This window comes from Vespa mandarinia, chromosome 19 (genome assembly GCF_050613455.1).
Source record: "Vespa mandarinia isolate Hongniang chromosome 19, ASM5061345v1, whole genome shotgun sequence".
Classification (NCBI taxonomy): Eukaryota; Metazoa; Arthropoda; class Insecta; order Hymenoptera; family Vespidae; genus Vespa; species Vespa mandarinia.
The window spans coordinates 3,540,001-3,561,022 of NC_140828.1; the positions used below are offsets into that span (position 1 = coordinate 3,540,001).

Here is a 21,022-nt window from a genome sequence, read left to right on the forward strand (position 1 = left end):
TCTACTCGGCGTGCCGACTCCCCCACCAACTTAACCCACTACTTCCACCTCCAAACCCATCTCTAGAGCACCTCACGCATGCTCCTCAAGCGGTCTCTAGCAGCACGATCCGCAACTCCAACGTCAAAGGTTACGCTCGCCTTTATGCTTTCCTTTAACCCTTTGTATTATATATGTATTGTAATTTTAAAGTCATACATTTGAGAATATATATATATATATATATCTTTTTTTACTACTTCGTTTCAGCAGAAAATTAATTGTTTCTTCTTATCCGACATTTAATGTTTACTTACACAAGGGAAGATTTTAGAGCACGGATATTTTAAAAATTATGAAACTTTACGAGCAGAAAACGTTTTTCTGATTAAAACTTCTTTTTTGTTTGATTGACATTATTTATCATTCAACCCGATAATGGAGTTAGAGTTATTTATATAATTTAAGTTACAAATTAACAGATGCCTTTATTCTAGCTTTAGTAACACACTTGTGCTCTTTCAAATTGAGTCGTGGTAGCCTAATGTCGGCCACTTGAACCATCTAAGATGAAATATACGTATCTTTCCCTCAGAGGTGAGCTTACTCTCCAACGATATCTGAATATTGCAATTTCATCCACTCCAACTTGACTTCATCGTTCGCTTCGAGTTTCTCGCTTACTTCGCTTATCCACAAGATATAATCGCTTATGCTTAAGGATTTAACGAGTCAATTATGTTCTAGAAAATATTTCATATGATATAACGCTTGTTGGATATATCGAAAAATTAAAAATAATTTTTTAGTAAGAATCAAATCTCATTAAATAAAATAGACAGAACTTTTGCTAAACTCAATATCCAAAATGCATACGTTTTACGGTCGACTTATAATAAACGTTAATTTCTGCATAAAATAAAGGACGATTTAATGAAAATAAAAAATATATATTAACCATATTAATTGTAAAAATTTATTCAACTCGATGATCCCGATGAAAAATCTGACATCTCTTTTGATCCGATCAACGAGCCAGAAGAAACTACGATCTTCTTCGATTCGATTTACTCGAAATAGTAAAGTTATAACGGCCTTTCGAATTTAATCGCTAGACGAAATAAATTGGACTACCATCGATCGAGTTTCTGTTTCGTCGGAAAAATTCAGCGACAAAATCATTCGACGCGTCACGTAACGATATTAGGAATGACGGCCGCGGAACACAAGAGAGGCACGTTTAATATCGAATTATCTTTTCGATTCCGAGCAAGCTAATAGTGTTACCCTTGCGAACGTTCTATGCATACCGATGTTTCCCTCTAATACTGCTAATGTTAATAAATCTATGAATTAATAAGAAAACATAAGAATATGATAATAAATGAATTTTATCTTAACGATAAAACGTATTGATAAAAATGAATGAATATGATATACAATATCTTGGAGAAAATTAAATAAATTAATGCGCATCTTGGTTGAAACTGTCTATTCATTTAGACTCGTTTTTTACAAAAAAAAAAAAAAAAAAAAAAAAAAAAAAAAAAAAAAAGAAGAAAGAAAAGAAATTTGTTGCATGCTCGAGATGGAAAGAGTGCCAACGTAAAACCGAAGGATTCGTGTTTCTTCGCTCGAGAAGTTGGAGAATGAAAGAAAATGAAGAAGGGAAAAGAAACGAGAGAAGTGGAATGGCCTATCGAGTCGTACTAACGAGATGAAGCCGGAAGAAACGATCGAAGACGTCGAAGGTGTAATCGAGTTCTACGAATCCAAGCGATAAATTTGTGTGCCTCAGCTAAATCGTGCGAATAATTTTAAACGAACTAGTACAAATTTCAGTCTTCGCATCGAAACATTTGTTATTAACTCGTCTCTCTATTATACATTTATACATTTCAGACTCTAATATTATTTCATGACTATTATCGACTTAAAATCAATCGAACTAATAATTATAATGTATTTTTCGCAACTTCTAATATAATTTATCGTCCTTTTATGATATTTTAAAATATCATCCTTTCTGAGAAACGATTGAACAGAAACAAAATTTCTTGTTAATATTTACATTTATACAATTTAATAAACGTCATATTTCATCAAAATTATATTACTCTTTATTTTGCTTTATTATATTCAGAAATACGTACGCCTATATTAAGATGATCGATGATAATAAGATAGTTCCATTTGACTCGATCATACACGAAAGATCAACAACAATTTGACGATTACGAAGAGGAGCTGAAGAAAAGCGATTGAACCGATTTAAACGGCGGACGTAGTAGAGACGTAGCGTAATTGAAAAACGTCGTACTCACACGTTCGCATTGACTTCGCCGCTTCATTAGATTCAACGTCCAATCGATCGACCACGACGACACGAAAAGCGAATTTCTCTGGAAGCGAGCGTGCTCTTATACAAAAAAGGAATACGAAACTACAATCGATTTTACTTACGGATTCAGACGTTTCCTACTATAGTATTTATTCCCTTAAGCCTCGGAAATTCTGTTTTACTTCTGACAATAAGTGCCAATGCTTTTCAAAGTGCCTGTCGTTCCTGAGATCTTTGAATTCTTCGAGTTTTACGCAAAATACAAATGCCTTCGAGATATTGGCCTTACGGCCTTATTGTACTTTCAACATTTATTATTATTATTATCAATAATTTTATTTGGTAAATGTGTTTAAAATTAAAAATTATTATAAATGTATTTCGATGCTTAAAATATACACAAACGATGGCTCCTTCGTTTCTTATTCGTACAATTTTCAAAGGTTGATTTTGATGGACGAAAAAGGATAATACGTAAGTACAATATTCCATGAGTAAACGTTATGAATAAACTATCAAAGGTTCTCACAATTTCCTTTGGCCCCATTCGTCAGTAGAAAACCTTCACTTAAATTTTCAATCAAATGATTTTTTTCTATTAATTTCTGCCGTTTTGTAATGATGTCTATAACAAAACTCTTGAATTCTCTGACACGCTTCTTCGAGCATATCTTGGGGTATGGTAATTACCAATCTCATGTAAGAAGGATAATCGAAACACTAAAATAAAAACAATTGCTTGAGATAAAACTATAAAAAATAATTGCTTAAAAAAAAATAATATGAAAATGATGAAACTTATTCTTGAACTTACCTGACCTGGCAAACAAAAAACAGACTCTTCCATAAGCAAACGTTGTACAAATTCAAGATCAGAATTAAACTCAGGAAAGCAGGGTAAGTCTATAGAAACCTAAAAATCAATTCGACAATGTATCGATCGTTCTATTTACTATATTTATATAGAGATAATTAAACAAATAAAATTTATTGAATTACAAAAAAATTGTTTGGAAAATATTCCGCAACTTCCAATCAAATTATTATCTCTATTGAAAAGTTTTTATTGACAAAATATCTTTTATTTAATAATAACTCTATATTAAATTGATAGAATTTGTTGGTTGAACTAAATCAACGTTTTAAATAAAATCGTAATAAAAGATATTTCTAAAAATTTATGCGAATAAAATATTGGACATCAAATTCGATTGACCATATTATCGTTGGACATTAATGTGGATGATCGAGATTATATCATCCTTGGGAAGAGATGTTCGAGCATAATCATAGCTTACCATCATATACATCGCACCGTCTGGCATTATCGGTTTCAAGCCAGGTATCTTCGCTATACAATTATAACACAGTTTCGAATGAATCTGTAAGAAGAAAATAAATTCGCTAGAAATATACATTTGATTTGTTAACGTTGATGAAAATTGCACGATTACATAAGGATGAAAAATATATGGAAAAAGAATGTTGAAAAATATAAAAACACTCACGTGCAAGGTACGCATCACGTCGTCGAAAAACTTTTCGGGCGTATTTCGCAATATGGCGGGTAAGGCACCCTGTATAAGCGTATTGCTACCGATAATTCTCTGACTCAAACATTGCAAACCCTTGCAAATCTGAAACGTAATCGTTGCTATTTTTTCATAAATCTATGTACTTGCTTTAAAAAGTAGTCAATTTTTTTCTTTTTAAGAATAGAATCCAAAAAAAAAAAAAAAACAAACAAAAAAAAAGAAAGAAAGAAAAAGATTTATGTATTACGATAGACGCATACACGTTTTATCGTTAGAAAAAAGATTAGTTGTTAAAGTTAAATTACTGAGTGAAATTAGAAAGACAGTCGGTACACTCGAAGGAGACGAACTTTAAAGTTTTATCGACGAAATTTAATCCGATCCACTCTCGAGCTTCGTACAGCAAGTTAAGTTGAGATTCGCGGTACCTTGAGCGACCTCGATTCGAAAACAATGCTTCGCAAAAAGTAGGTAATTAATTTCAACTTGCCGGTCTTATTATAAGATCGATCTTTACGTACCTCTCCCTCGAGAACGTTTTGTTTGTCGTGAATGATAATCCATCCCATACGCCAGCCTGGTACCAAAAACCTGAAAAATGTCGATGAATAACTCGTTAGATCATTGAATAACTCATTGAATTATCGATCAATATATCGAACGTTCGATTTTCCCTTAAGAATTTCTTCGACTCTCACCTCTTCCCAAGACCGCTACACAATAAAATAGGAACTTCGCTCGAAAGAGAAGCTAACGAATGAAAAGTCCGTCCAGGGAAAACCTAGGAAATGAAAAAAAAAAAAGAAAAATTATATTAAAATTCAAGTATAAACGCAATTTTTACGTTGAACGAATCAATGAATATTTATGTTCAACGCATCCGTTTTTCTATCATTAGGTATCGAATATCGTGCGAACTACTTCCATACGATATATTTTTCAAAAGGGTATGATTATTATCGAGACTAACGCCACACGACAAGGACACGCCTATGTTCTCGTTACAGTATCCAGCTGTATATAGATAGGAAGATTAAAGAAAATATTTATCAAAGAATTGATATAAAAATCAACGATGGTTTTTCTTCATAATCTGAACGTATTCATTGAAATTATTTAGTGTTAAATATCTTTTCAATATTCAAATAATAAAACAAATGGATGAAATACGATCCAAACATTTAAAAACCGCATGTAATAAAGTTCAAAAAACGTTCACCATATGTTCGTAAATTTCGTCTGCGATAATAGGCACGTAGTAACGTGCAGCAATATTCAGAATATCGAGAATATGGTTGCGGCTGAACACAGAACCGCATGGATTCGAGGGATTGTTTATAACTATCGCTGCTGTAGATTCGTCGATCTTCGTCTCCAGGTCATCGAGATCGATTTCCCAACTGCGTTCCGGCTGAAAGCAAACGATTAATATTAATAGAATTCGACGAGAAGGACCCTTTCGATTACCATTCGACGCAGTTCGCTATTCATTCCCGTCACTAAGGGAGAGGAAAACGGGAAGTGATTGCCGAGAATATACGAAAATCAGGGCAAATAATACCCGCTAGCTATTGTTGTAATACCTGCAATATTTATGATTTCTTTTTTCTTTTTTAAGTCACCGAAATACTTTCTTTCGATATCCTTTCTTTTTTTTTCACCCGTAATAGATATCTTGCAAATATAATCACAATGAGACAATGAATTATTTCAAATTGTAGGAAAAAATTCTATTATAAATACGTGTGTATCACGTATATCTAACATGTATGATAAATTATTATAAGTTATAGAATCTCATAATCTCTTCCCTTGAAATTCTCAATTTAATACGATGTAGAAACTCACGCAAAGATTGTAAGTCTTCACCACAATTCCCAGACCTTCCGCTAACGTTCGATAAATAGAAAAACCGGGACGTGGAATTAGAATGTTCTGTCCTTCTCGTGCTAGTGCAGTGATGCAGAGATCGAGAGCGCAAGAGCAACCACTGCACAGGATCACATCCTAAAGAAAAGCGGATATATGTAAGTAGGGTGGAAATATTAAAGAATTTACTTTCAATTTAAATTCATCTTAGAAGCCAATTCATAATGATCTATATTCATTATTGCATATATGCATATCTACTATCAAAGAAGATTAGAAGAATGTAGCAATGACGAAATATGATTTAAGAGGATAAGATTATTAATTTAATATTTCTAATATTTTTAATAACGAATCTCTCTCTCTCTCTCTCTCTCCCTCTCTCGTTCTCTCTTTCTTATTTTCTTTAACATCACAAAGATCATCGATCATATGCATCTACATCATACACGTATCATGAGTGAAAATCCGAGCACAATTAAATTACAAGACGCTTGAGTCATAATGAAACATAATCGTTTTTGTGAAGTGTGTCGCAAAAAAATTCCAAATTAGCATGATTAATAAACAGACGGTAAATATCGATGAGTTTCTCTTAAAAAAAATTAATGCGCTTCGAGGGAATGATATTTATTAATATTCATGAAGATACTCGATATCGAAACATCAAACAAGAAATAATATCATCGATGGTAGAAAAACAAACAAAAAAAAATGTATATAGAAAAGAAACAAACTTAACGACATCGTATCGATCGTACTCTCTCACGCTCGTTCTTTTAACTTGAACATACCTTGGCTTCTACCTTAACAAAATCGGAAGAACTGTACTTGGCTACGGCTTCTCTTGCTTTTTCATAACCTACATAAAAGAAAAAAGTAAATAAAACTTATTCTTGGAAATACGTCTGCATTTATCCATATTTTACCTGTACTTGGTGCATAACCGTTGTACATTTGAGAAGCAATACTTTCTTGAACAGCTTCGATTACTTCCTTTGCTGGTTTCAAGTTTCCAAACGTCGTTGGATCACCTTCAGACATCAAACGTAATTTATTTTCTTTATTTTTCCTGACATAATTGAAAATATTGCAGATGATCGTCTTCAAAACTATTGAATTGACCAATAAAGTACTTGTTCTAAAATCCTTTCAGATTTCCTATAAAAGTCTAAATCGACGCGCATGGGTCTATATTCTATTCTATTGTCTAAATGGTTCAACGTATATATTTAAAATTTATACTAAAAATCATTTTTCATTTGTAATAATTAATCTGGTTATCAATATTTTAAATATATTTACAGTTATTTCTTTTTTATATGTGAATTTGTTTCAAAAGCATTGGTCTGAAACTGACAGATCGATTGATCACAAAACGATCATAACAGATAATACCATCACGATGTATCGTTTACACCTGCTTCATAAAATATCAAATTTCATAAAATAAATATTTTTTCAACGTATTATTTTTTTGACCAAAAACAATAACTTTTTAAATATTTTTCACATATTTCCTCCGAAAAATCATATCCCATAATTAAATAAACTCCGAGATAAAACTCACCGATCGACAAAGCGATCATTCTCTTGTTAGGATTTGGTTCGACAACGATGTTATCCACGATAGATCTTATAGGATTGTGTGTTTGCTTGGCAATATGGGACGCTCGAACTTCCCAACGTTCCCGCGAATTTAAACCAGACATTTCGTTCGATCGCCGTACCTTATTTATTTTTATTTGAATAGAATTTATTTATTTTAAAAAAGTGAAAAAAGGTTTAAGCGAAAAGCGATTAATTTCAACAACAAGTTGTTGCAATCCAAGAAAAAAATAAAAGAAAAATTTTCGAACGAATTGGATGATCTCAATGTTCAACAGTTCTTCGATCACTGAGTGAAGATCAACGCATGCGACTAACAATCGAAATGTTCCAAGGAGGTTGGAAAATAAACAAACCGGTCAGATTGGTTAGTTCGGTTCCACACCTACTTTTATAATTAATTAAATACAGATTCCCTGTTTACGTAGATTAACAACCTCGAACCAATTCGCTGCTCTAATAGAACTGTTTTTCATCACACGTTCTATCCTTCATTATTTCTTTTAATTTTTATTTTATTCCGTTTTGATTTTTCTTATCTTTCGAGTAAGCAAACCTTACAAATTTTCGAAACGACATTATCTAAAAAATCAGACTATTCTTCCTTCTTCTCATTTTGTACTACTAATCGATAAATAATGATTCGTAGAAACAATAATATAGAGTGGTGTACGTTTTAAGGAAAGTTTATAAGGAATGTGGCGATTCCGGTTTTCATGAATAAGCTTTGACGATGATCAAGTATTTAAACGTCATCGAATTTTATAAATTGTTCGATCCATCCACAAGGAGTGTACTAGTAAGGCCTTTTTTTTAGAATCCTGCATTCTTGCTTGTTTTTATAATAAAAAATAAAATCGCAACTTTATTGACAATCCAGCCGCGATGAGAGGTGTGCCGTTCGTCGTGAAAATAAAATAGATATGCTAATTTGGAAAGATCAACATGAACGTTCGCAATAACATGAGAAAATACGATTCGTATACAAATTTTCATTTATGCTTATTCAATGTAGATCGCATTTGCATTCTAATCGAGAAACTACGGCGAAACATTTTACATCGAACGAGTTTTAGATCAACCAAAGTACGCTTAAGGAAATATCTAAATGTTGTTCCTTGCTTCCTTCTCAAATTTTCCTATACTCGTACAGGAATGTCAGTGCCACCGCTAGTGACCAATATCATATCATGATTGGTCTTATAAAGAAACATTCCATCCTACTTACCTGTAATAAATTTGTTTAACGGGATAAAGAAAATGACAATATCGATACACAAGATGAGAATGTTGTAGTAAAAATGAAAAAAAAATTCGATAGTCAAGAAACACAATGCCGGTACAAACAATGGCGTTATAATAAGGATGAAAAAGGCATCGACATTTACAGAATGCTTTATTTTTCGTTGAATGCGTCATTAAAAATAATAGTTAGTTGATGTTAAAAACGAGATAAAAAAGGCAAGGTTCGTGCGCATACGGTTCGACCGTAATACGTATAGATACGACATACATATGTACATATTTATGTATGCAGATGTAGTGCATCCTGTTGACAGATGGATTTAGATAAATTTGAAAATGTAATTTTATTATCTACGTAGCAAAATACCTATTTATTTAAATATTTGGCTTCACACAATTACGAGGCTAAGATCTTTTATATTAATATACAATATGTAAAATGTGCCATATTGGATATGGGCAGTGTCCGTGGTATTACGATAATCTTAAATGTTCATACGTTTTTTGCTTTTTTTTTTGTTGTTTTTTTTTTTTGTTTTTTTTTTCTTTTTTAGCGAGATATAAATATATATTATTTTACATGCTAAGTGTGATAGTACGCTAAGGCACTTGCTTGAATAGTCATATAAAAATACGTACGGAGAAAAATTCTGAATAGATCGAAGAAGAAACGTTAGTATCGAAAGGTGACCATCGAAATGTGAAAGAAGAAAAAGCAAAAAAGTAGAGGAGGAAGGAAACATGGATGGAAGTTGGAGAATGAGAGAGGAAAAAGAAGAAGACAAAAATTGAATAAAAAATGAGGAATCGTTGCGTTTGATTTGATTCGACTTCTCAATTTTCTATCGTCTCTTCCTACAACCAATTCGTATGTATGCTTTCTTACTTCTTCGTTTCACTGTCGTTGTTGTTTCTTCCTCGTTACGATCGTTGTTATCGTTGTCGCGATAATAAAATAAAGATAGAGAAAATACAAAGTACGGGAAAATTTACGTATTCTTTATACAAACTTGGCAGCGACTTATTCCCGACCTAAGGTTTCCTGCCTTTAAGGTCTGTTTTCTAGGCACTTGAAATTGTTGGCTATCTTCTATGGTGGCCATCCAAAAACTAAACTCGTTCGAATAATAATGGCAGTGACCTTTCGCGCCATTGCATTCAATGAAAGGAGTTGCCCGGAAATCTTCCAAGCACGAACCAGAGCTGGACAATGATTGTCCGCCACCCTGAGCACCTGCGCCAGTGTGCTAAAAGGAAAAAGGGAAAAGTGCCTGAGTAAACATTTCTCTCGTTATGAGAGTTAGACAAATTTGGGACAATCAATCTGAGATATACCATCAAAAAACTATATCCGATCCAAAGTCCGGTCCATCCATTTGGACATTCCGGAATGCTTAGAGACTGACTGTGTACTGCCAGAATATTAGCTGGAACTTCGCATACCACACACCTGCAAATCAGTTATTGTTTTATTTTTTAAACATTTTTATATATTCCTATCTAAACATTCAACTCGTGATCACGCATAATATGTAACGTATGTAATATGTAACACGAGGTATGCCTATAGCGGAGAGTCGCTTATTAATTATGAATAGCGACACTTCATTTTCATAACCTCATGTGTATACCGCGATCAGTCATGTTTATTAATAAGGATACATTTATCGATGATGTTTACTCGATGCAAATTTCGATACAAATATATTTCCCAACGGAAGAAAATGTTCTCAAGATAAAACATTTCAAGAGAATACCTTGAGATGTATTCTTCTATCGCAGATTCCTCGGCTGGCATCATAGGAATTGGACTATTAGTTGATAGCCAATAAGAACGATCATTCCGACTAGCGTAATGACAAACACTGTTGACGTCGCAAACTAGGAAGGGCATCGTTGAGAATTTTCTTACGCACGAACCAGCATAACCTGTTTATCGAGAAGGATTTATTGGACAGGTTAGTGTTAGTTAATTAATAATCAAACTATTCTAATTATCTTGATCATGCATGGCGCAGTAATAGTTTATGAATTGATACAATTCTCTTACCTAGATCCTGAGAATGAGCTCTCTCGTCGCCATCCGTGAATAATAAACTATAACCTTCCCATAATTTGATGTGACCTGGTTCGCAGGTCGGTACGTATTGACTTTGACTATGTCGGACTAGTAAAATACCGGTAAGATAATCGGGTGTGGTTTCGCACGGTTGTCCTGGCTCTCCAACTGGTCCAGGAGCTCCCATAGGACCTTCGAGACCTGGCAGACCAGGTGCACCAGGAGGACCAGCAGGACCTGTCAATCCAATCGGACCAGGTGATCCCATGAATCCTTGAGCTCCTTTTATACCATTTACTCCTGGGAAACCCGGCGGTCCTGAGAGTCCTTTCTCGCCTGGTTGTCCAGGTAATCCGGCAGGACCTAAAATAATTTAAAAAGAAATGATTAACATAATAGATTATAATTATAGATTACATAATAGACTGAAAGGTTATCCGTACCTGGATAACCGCGATCACCCTTTGGTCCTATGGGCGGTGGAGTACAATCATCACCCTTATCACCCTTAGCACCAATATAACCAACGGCACCCATTAAACCTATTGAACCAGGATATCCTCGATCTCCCTTTTCACCGAGTTCTCCGGGAAGTCCGTTCACTCCGTCCCAGCCTCTATCACCTTTTTCTCCAGGAACGCCATCCAAGCCACTGTGGCCTATATGCACAAATAAATGCATATATAAAAGTTTTCCATTGTCAATAAGTATTCATTAATGTAATTACATCGAATTTTATGAAATAGAAAGAAACATTCACAAAATGTATTGGCAAAAGCTATACCTGGTAGCCCAGGCTCTCCTTTCTGTCCTGGTGCGCCGAAAAGTCCTGGTTGTCCTCTGTCTCCTTTTGGACCTCTTTCACCCGGCAAACCTGGTACTCCTTCCAAACCTTGCGCTCCATCGCGTCCAGGTGGACCCGTAAGACCGATAGGACCTGCATCACCCTTTTCACCTTGAGGTCCGATAGGACCGTAGGGGCCAATATCTCCTTTTGGTCCAGGCAATCCAGGAAGTCCTCGTTCTCCTTTCTCTCCTGGAAGACCTGGGAACCCGTCTCGTCCGTGCTTACCCATTAAACCTGGTAAACCTTTCTCGCCCTTTATTGTTATTCCAGGAAGACCAGGAATACCAGTAGGACCTTGATCACCTATCAACAAAATATTATTTATAGAGTATAGTCATCCCGTACGATACATACCGTCTTAATCGCATGATGAATAAAACAAATATGATTTTACCCTTAAGGCCCATTGAACCGGGCGGTCCAGGATTTCCAACCGGACCAGGTAGACCTCTATCTCCTTTCTCTCCATCGTATCCGGCTAAACCTTCTAAACCACGATCTCCTTTACTTCCAGGTAATCCAGTTAAACCAGGATGACCAGGCTCGCCCTTTTCTCCCTTTACTGTAATCGTTAGTCCTGGTGGTCCCTTATCTCCTTTCTCACCAGGTGCACCAGGAATACCAGAAACGCCAACAGGACCTTAGAATAATATCGTTCGTTCGTTAGATTTAAGAGAGAATTACGAAAGAATATATTCCATTTACCGGGAAAACCGCGATCGCCTTTAACACCATCGAGTCCAGATCGTCCTGGTGCTCCCATTTTTCCTTCGGCTCCAGGGAAACCAGGTGCTCCAGGAGGTCCGACTTCTCCAATTTCACCTGGTAAACCATCGATTCCAGGCGTACCTGGTTCTCCTGGTTCTCCCGGTAAACCCTAAGAGAACGATAATGAAATCAAGTAAAACAAAACAAGTGGAAATCTATATTATTATAGATTTAAATATATATTATTACATATAAATAAGAAATATTTACCACATCCCCTTTCAAGCCAACGAATCCTCGTACGCCTGTGTCACCTTTCGGACCTTGCAATCCTGGTAAACCATCGCGTCCTGGTGGTCCCGCTTCTCCTTTTAAACCAGGCAAGCCATCACGTCCTACACCTGGTCTTCCAGGTTCTCCTTTAAGTCCATCGTATCCATCTCTTCCTGGTGGTCCAGGAGGTCCACGAATGCCAGGCATTCCTGGTTCACCCTTTTGTCCTTTTTCCGATACTTGTCCTGGTTCTCCTTTTCGGCCCTTTATAACATAAAAAAATATAATTACAAATCTTACAATGTGTATTTAACAAATTATTATAAATAAAATATTTTAGAAAAAATATTTGGGGAAAACGTACGGGTAATCCTGGTGGCCCTGTATCACCTTTTGGTCCGTCATATCCGGGTAAACCTGGCACACCAGGAAGACCTTCTGGACCAAGATCTCCTTTTGGTCCTGATAAACCGGGTCGACCAGGCTTTCCTTCCATACCGGGTAAGCCAGGGAAACCTGATGATCCTTTCTCGCCTCTTTCTCCTTTCAAACCAGGTAAACCTTCGCTGCCAGGTCTACCAAGTGTACCAGGCAATCCGCGTCGTCCAGGATATCCTTTTGGTCCATCAATACCAGGAACTCCACGATCCCCTTTCGTACCAGGGAATCCTGGAAGACCTGGTCTACCTGGTTCTCCTGGTAATCCGGGTTCACCTACGAGTACAACGTAACATCTTGATTCAATAAAATCAGTAAAAACGGAATATTTCTTTTCTTTCTTTTTTTTATACCAATAGCAACATTTTACCTTTACTGCCATCAGCTCCGGGTGTTCCAGCGACCCCAGGAGGTCCTGGTGGTCCAATTGGACCGGTATCTCCTTTCTCTCCTGGTATACCTGGTAATCCATTATTACCTGGAATGCCGACGTCTCCTTTTTCACCAGTAAATCCTGTTAACCCTGGCGATCCAACTTGACCTTCTTTTCCTGGTGGACCAGGAAGACCTTTTTCTCCTTTCGATCCCGGTAATCCGGGTAAACAAGGACTACCCTTCACAGTTATTCCTGGTTCTCCTTTATCACCTTTTCCACCGGGTATACCTGCATATCCTCGAAGTCCCTCACGACCAGGTTCACCCGGAAAACCCATTGGTCCTGTGTTACCTTTTTCTCCTCGAGGACCTGGTAAACCTCGTGGCCCTACAGGACCAGTTGCACCAATTGGACCAACATTTCCTGGAGGACCCTAATTTTTACACAAGCGAAGGTTAAATATGTATTTATAAACAATTGATAATTATATAAAAATTATATTCCATTTACTAACCTGAAGTCCTTGTAAACCTTTATCACCTGGTAACCCATCTTCTCCGGGAGGTCCTGGTTCACCTTTATCACCCGTAGGACCTCTATTGCCTTTCAAGCTTTCCATCCAATTCAAAGGTCGACACATACCTACATTATTGTTAATAGAAAAGTTTCTATTAAAAATCCTCTTTATATTTCTTGTTACGAAAATATTATACTTACCAGGTTCACCCTTTTCACCATAAAATCCAGGTTCACCTTTTGCTCCAGGAGGTCCCGGTCTTCCTGCTTCTCCAGGCTCTCCCTTCAAGCTAATTCCTTTTTCACCCTTACGTCCAGGTGTTCCTGATCTACCAGGCGTACCATCTTGTCCTGGAAATCCACGATCTCCCTAAAATAATATCATTGTATACATTAACATGATAAAATTTTAAGTTATATTTTATAAATGATTAAAAATAAATAAATAAGCTCAACGATACCGGCTGTCCTTTCAATCCTGGGAAGCCCTCCAATCCGGGTCTACCCTTTTCTCCTGGTGGTCCTTCTAGTCCTGGCGGGCCATGCCGTCCTGGTTCTCCTCGCAATCCTTTTTCGCCTTTTTCCAATTTCAACATATCTTTCGTAACTATGCCGGGTGCTCCGGGAGATCCTTGGGGTCCAGGAGATCCTGGAGTGCCATCTCTTCCCTATTTAAACAAAAGTGAATCATGTCGCCTCTACTGCCATAAAATTTACGTATTGTTCACATTTTTTAAAGACAATTTTTTAAAAGATTTACCGGTGGTCCTGATGGTCCCATAGATCCTGGTAGTCCATCCATACCTGGTTCTCCGGGAAATCCGCGTTCCCCAGGTGGTCCACGTGGACCTGGCAGGCCAGGACTACCATCGAAACCGCGATCTCCTTTTGCACCTCGCGATCCTGGTATACAATCTTGACAACGACCTCCGACATCTCCTTTCTCACCGGGTGTCCCGGGGAAACCAGGTGTACCATCTCTTCCTGCTGTTCCAGGTTCTCCAGGTAATCCAGGCGCTCCAGGTGAACCTGGAATACCATCCAAGGAATCTCCTGGTCGACCTCGTACTCCAATATAACCACGTTCTCCTTTTTGTCCTTTTTCTCCATCTTGACCAGGTATACCATCCATTCCTTTCGGACCCTAAATCGATGATAAAAATAATCGTTCTTTTTCGTATAAGGTGTTTATAAACGTATACGAAAAAAATTAATGCTTACCATAATCGATAATCCCTTTTCTCCCGGCAAACCTCGCGGACCTACTGGTCCCGGAGGACCGTCGAAACCACGAGGACCAGCCCCACCAGGAAACCCAGTAAGTCCTGGCTCTCCTTTTGCCCCTTTCTCTCCCGACAAACCTTCCGGACCTGGAATTCCTTGTAAACCAGGCCCACCTTGCAAGCCGATAGGACCTTTTGGACCTGGGTCGCCTGGAAATCCATCGGAACCCCGAGGACCGATTGGGCCAGGAAAACCTCGTGGACCTTTAGGACCTGGTGGCCCCGGCCTTCCCTTGCCACCCTAATAATTATAATATCTTTCTTAAGCCAAGGTCGACGTCAGTGTACGATACGTCATACGATATAATAATATTTTAAAAGTGTTTAGAAAGATAACTTACACCTGGTGGACCAGGTGGTCCTCGCAATCCTGGAACTCCCATAAGTCCATCATGACCGGGTTCTCCTTTTTGTCCTGGTCGACCAGGAAGACCATCCAATCCGTCATAACCTCGATCACCTTTACGACCAGGTGGACCGGGAGGTCCGGAGAAACCATCCCTACCCTACAAATATCGTATTTGGTAAGTTTATTTAGAAAACAAAATAGGAGATTTTTGCAAATAACGATAGAAAAACTTACACGAATACCTGGCGCTCCAGGAAGACCTTTTTCTCCCTTCATACCCAATGCACCAGGAAGACCATGATCTCCGATCATTCCTGGCTCTCCTTTTTGACCATCCAATCCCATGTCGCCCTAAATCATATAAATTCGCATATAATATAGATTTATGTGTTGTATAAAATTAATTGTTGACGAAAATAATTAAAATATAAGACTCAATTACTCTATCTCCTTTTTCTCCTGGTTCACCAGGTGGTCCAGCCATTTCCGAGCCTCCTCCGAACAATGGCACTAGAGGTCCCGATGTACCAGGAGGACCTTGTTCACCTTTCTGTCCTTTATCTCCTTTTAATCCTTCAAATCCAAGACCCATATTACCTTTCTCTCCTTTCGGCCCTGGGATACCAGGTGCACCCTATAATCAAATACACACACATACACAGACATACTTCTCCGTACATTATAAAACTTTTAATGCATGTACATACATAAGGATAAAATGAAAGGATCACTTACCTGTGATCCCCGTTCTCCTTTCGGGCCGGGATAACCTCGCTGTCCTTGCGATCCAGGAGATCCTGGTGGACCTCGTACGCCGTCTATTCCAGGTTCTCCTTTTTGACCAACTGGAAAATTCCCTGCAAAAGCTGGTTGACCCTTTTCTCCTTTAGGACCTCTAGGACCACGAAAACCTCGGGGTCCTATTTCACCGGGTTGACCGTCTTTACCCGGAGCACCCTACCAATGTTTCAAATAGTATAACTATGCAAATGAATTCTATCGAGAAATGAGGAAATGAGCGATAATGCGAAATTCCGTATGTACATACGTCTGTTCCATTACAACCATCTCTACCAGGAAGTCCAGGAAAGCCAGGTGGTCCTTGAACTCCAGGAATACCGTTTATTCCAGGAAAACCAGGCATACCCATTTTACCCTTTAAAAAGTGAGATTATATATAAATGGTAACGGAAACTATATTACTTATACTTAATGATGCGCTGATGTAAAATATTTAAAAATGATAATTACTCTTTCTCCTTTTGGCCCGCGTGGTCCTTGGGGTCCAGGATCACCTTTTTCTCCTTTCGGACCTAACAGACCTTCGGATCCAGGAAATCCCTGCTGTCCTTTTGGTCCTTGTGGCCCAACCATACCAGGTGGACCCTGGACGATCAAGAAAATATTATTATTCTTACATAGACTCTAAAATGGTCTATAATCGTTAATCCTTTAAAATTCAACTCACGCGTGAACCTTTCTCGGCAAAGCATTTTGGTATGCAATTTGCCGATCCAGTGCAATTACGAGATCGAGTTGCACCAGGTACAGGGATAGCCGAATAACTGCTTGGATAATTTTCCGATTGTCCAGCGGTTCCGTATCCACCTTGTCCTCTATTGTAATCAATATTGTAACTAGATTCCTGATCATAAGAAGTGTGCGAACCGTAAGGATCGATAACAGCTCGATTAACATCATAAGGTCCTCTATCGTTGTCAGTTCTTGGAACTTGGCCTTGACCATAATAATAAGGAAAGCCGCGATTACCTTCGTAGCCTCCTACAATATTTATAACGATCGTTTACTATATGATTGCATAAATATACCTATAGTTACTAATTTTTCTCATAAAGAACCTCTATCGTATTTTACCTCCATATCCTGTTTGATTGTGTTCTCTTGGTCTGGGAGGAAAACGATATCGATCATCGTTATTTTCTGATCCAGATGACTTTTGACCATTGATATATCCATCGTATTGTCCAGCTGTCTCTTGATTATATGGATAATTGTTCGAATAATCTCGATGTCCCGATCCATAAGATCCGCCATCTCTCGATCCTTCAGAATGATATTCTTGTCGATTCTTAGGATCGTTATTTCCATAATCATATTCAACGAAGTCGTTGCTCGAATTTCCTTCACCGTTCACAGGTCTATTTTGATTATCGAATTTTCTTTCTGAATATTTCCATGTTTGAGGGTGTCGATATTCGTCATCGGTACCATTTGGTCCCCCATCGCTTCGTACATCGACTCGTATATCTCCTCGCGATGCGTCCAAAGGAACGACCGTTTGCGAATTCCTTACCCATGTGTAATTATATTCCTAACATTGTAAAAATAATAATTTAAGCCTTTGCACGAGCAAAAGATTCATATCCACGTTATTGTTGACGACTTTAAGGTATACCGAAAAGAAAGTTAACGAGTCAAATTTAGTCATCATTCTCCAGGAAAGTTTATTGTCTCGTATTCCTTTTTGTTTCTCTCTCTCTCTCTCTCTCTCTCTCTCTCCTTCTCTCTCTCTTTTAAATCTCGCAGTGACACCCGCCGACGGGAAGCGCAAAGAGATAATTGCCTCGTTATCGCTCACTAACGACAAATCACCGTTGAAGCTCGCATGCTCTTCGGACCTCGAAACGAATTATGATCACTGAGAGATCATTGTTCATTAACGAATTTTGAAATTAAAATACTATCATTCTTATATTTATTCTTTAAAATAGGGTAAAAATATGCAATAAGATATAATGGATTATATATGATTTACAGGAAATCTGTTGTTTTTATTATTAATTCACATAACTGGTAAATACTTCTACATTCAAGGATACTTCCTTGAATTACAAATATAATAACAGTGAAGATCAGCGTCAAGTTATATTCTTGTACCAATAATAATAAGAATAAAAATCGAAAAGTGGATATTTTTATGGATTGGTGTCTGAAAATCGGTCGAATTGCGTCAGAGTAAAAAAGAGAACAACTACGTTTACGATCGTTTTGATCAAAATTGCGCGATCCACGCGCGGTCCGAACAATTTCGTTAAACGCATTTAACCTAATTTTCTTATTTCTAGATAAAAGATATCTTTTCGTGACGGTTCAAGAATTGTCCTTTTTATCGCCTATCTCGGTAGCTTTCGTGAAACCGCGATTACGTAATGCAAAGCCAACCAGAGACACGCGTCTATCGCGCCTACCGATCCCTTACCCGCCCCCTCTCGTATCCTCGACCTTCTTCTTCTTCTTCTTCTTCTTCTTCGTCTTTGTTTCTTTTTTCGTTTTCCTTACTCTTCCCCTTGCCCCACCCCACACATCCCTCACCATCTTCCACTGCAGCGCGGTATCGCGATTCAACCGTTAACTCGACGCTTCGGAACAACATTGACGTTGTATCGGTGTGCATGTACATGCGTATATACTTACGTGGGACGAGGACCACGCATGCTGACTCCTTAACTCGGCATTTTTTCTTATAAATCGTTCGCGCGCACCGCCAGGCAATCACGCCTCGAGATTGCCAGACGAGCCACTCTCGGCCTGCAAACCGGTGCAGCGAAAAACCGGTATCCTCCAGTCGGTTCGTTACCGTGTTACGACATATTTATCGAGCCCTTAAACACGCACCCCACCGAACGTGATGTAAAGTCAACCGAATCGACTATTCTTTGAGTCTTTATAGATTTATCAATCTTACCAGAAAGAAAGAGAGAGAGAGAGAGAGAGAGAGGGAGGGAGAAAGAGAGAGAGAGAGAGAGAGAGAGAGAGAGAGAGAGAGAAAGAAAAAAAGAGATTCCTTGGGAATACGTTGCTTTTGCTAATATATCAAATTAGGAGATAAATTGACTTGGAAATTATGTCGACATCGTTAAAGAATTTTTGTAACATATCCATTTGATTACTTGGTGAGAATTTACAATATTTTATATCGTAATAATAAATCGGTAGTAGTATTTTTTTGAAGGAGCAATCCAAATTTATTGTAAAATATATATTAGTATCATTATTTCCGATATAAACCATTGAAAAATTCTGACGTTAGTTATTATCCATGCTGATAATTCAATCTCGAACACGATCATTTCTCTACCGAGCGATCGCATACTACTAGCCTCATTGCTATATTCGAAATCTCCAAGAGGTTTCTTGTTGTTCTTAGAAAGTAGTTAATCTCAATCTTTATGTAGCACGACGGCAAAATTCGATTTCATCGAACGGAGAGCGAAACCAAACGAGAAGCATTTCCGAACTATTTTCAGTAGTGAGTAAGCGGTCTCGCGTGTCGGTGTACATACTAATGTAATAAAATTATGGAGAGCGCGGTTACGGCGTCCCGTGGGCGGACTGGTTCGCATCGTACGACTGCCCCATTTCTGATTTTGCAGCTTTTTGCAGCTGGCACCAGTACCGACGTTACGAATACCTTTCGAATTCAATGAGAAAATTTCCCTGTAAAGGTACCCATTTAATAAATGCTACTTTATATCGAATAAATGTCGGAACATCAAAGGATTAGATCTAAAGTTAAATCGAAAGTTAAATCAACGATTCGCATTGAGAAGAGCGTGTAAACGTAACTCGCACGTGCGTGCACGTGCGGCCGACGGGGTGCACGAGAGAACGGTCGGTGTAGGCGCGCTCTCGTTAGGTGTTCCTCCAAGTCGATGAATGAAAGAACGAAATTGGGCCCGAAATAGCGATCTAATGTGGTTCTGCTGCACCTTACGGTAAAGGATATTTATAATGCATTCGCGTTACGTACTTTGATAATCACAATAGGATATTAGGTAGTCCAGTGTATCTGAGTGTGTACGTGCGTATTTTTTGTATATAAAAATATATACATCTTCTACGTACCTCGCTGACGATCCCGGTCAAGCAGACTAGGGATGCGACGAGTCTGTAAAAAGAAGAAGAAAGGATAAGAGGGAAGGATACGTTATATAAGCTACCCCCTGCGGCATGTTAAAGGGCGAAGAGAAGCTGGGTGGGAGCATTTGGGGGAGAATAAAAGCACGAGAAAGAAGAAAGTGGTAAACTCACCGCAATCCCAACCGGGTCATGTCGAGCTCCCTATTCCTGTAGCGGAGCTAGGGAGTCGAGAAGTCAGACGAACAGACACAGGTCAAACGTTAGCGACTCTTGGAACGGATCTCAGTCTCACAAAATATCTCGCGTAACCCGGCACCGAGTGGACGCTCTCTGTGGACCGTCCCATCCAGGGAGGGCTCTGAATGAAGTCGGGTGGAGGGAAAGAAGGTGGAGGCAGAGTGGCGAGCCACGCAAGCTAGAATTCCTCCGCCGAAAGGATCCGCGTGCGCGTACGGCGGAAAGAAAGAGCGCGAAAGAAAGATTGTCGTCCTCGTCGTTGTCCTCTTCCTTCTCCTCTTTCTTCTTCTGGTGGTGGACCACGTCTCCCCGCCTTTGCTCCCTTCTCATGTGTTTATCTCTCTTGTGAGTCTAACCACTCGTGGGAGGGAGAAGGAAGAAGAGAGGAGAGGAGAAGAGTAAGAGAGTCGTGCATCAGCGGGGCTGCCTGCCGCTCCTTCTTCTTGGCCCTCTGTTCTCCGCTTTGGAGCACTCCTCT

At 38.3% G+C, this 21,022-nt stretch overlaps 2 protein-coding genes across 2 annotated transcripts; both read right to left on the reverse strand.

Annotated features, from left to right (window-relative positions):
• Window positions 1-2,645: 2,645 nt before the first annotated feature.
• On the reverse strand, window positions 2,646-7,655 carry Tat (Tyrosine aminotransferase). The gene is made up of 11 exons (XM_035883758.2): window positions 7,295-7,655; window positions 6,654-6,758; window positions 6,519-6,586; window positions 5,704-5,862; window positions 5,075-5,266; window positions 4,554-4,636; window positions 4,377-4,446; window positions 3,829-3,957; window positions 3,619-3,702; window positions 3,135-3,233; window positions 2,646-3,040 (listed from the first exon to the last, which is right to left on the reverse strand). Exons 1-11 carry the CDS (start codon window positions 7,434-7,436, stop codon window positions 2,897-2,899), a joined length of 1,275 nt encoding a protein of 424 aa, XP_035739651.2. The 5' UTR covers window positions 7,437-7,655; the 3' UTR covers window positions 2,646-2,896.
• A 1,491-nt stretch (window positions 7,656-9,146) lies between these two features.
• Col4a1 (Collagen type IV alpha 1) lies at window positions 9,147-20,906 on the reverse strand. Its single transcript, XM_035883745.2, has 26 exons — window positions 20,479-20,906; window positions 20,293-20,335; window positions 17,302-17,758; window positions 16,895-17,208; window positions 16,678-16,812; window positions 16,475-16,582; window positions 16,162-16,383; window positions 15,869-16,060; window positions 15,661-15,777; window positions 15,419-15,583; window positions 15,016-15,318; window positions 14,555-14,938; window positions 14,256-14,462; window positions 13,996-14,164; window positions 13,793-13,920; window positions 13,273-13,711; window positions 12,829-13,178; window positions 12,462-12,728; window positions 12,189-12,360; window positions 11,878-12,123; window positions 11,421-11,786; window positions 11,080-11,295; window positions 10,628-10,999; window positions 10,335-10,506; window positions 9,913-10,027; window positions 9,147-9,824 (listed from the first exon to the last, which is right to left on the reverse strand). The coding sequence occupies exons 1-26, from the start codon at window positions 20,496-20,498 to the stop codon at window positions 9,567-9,569; spliced, it is 5,937 nt and encodes a 1,978-aa protein (XP_035739638.2). The 5' UTR covers window positions 20,499-20,906; the 3' UTR covers window positions 9,147-9,566.
• Window positions 20,907-21,022: the final 116 nt, after the last annotated feature.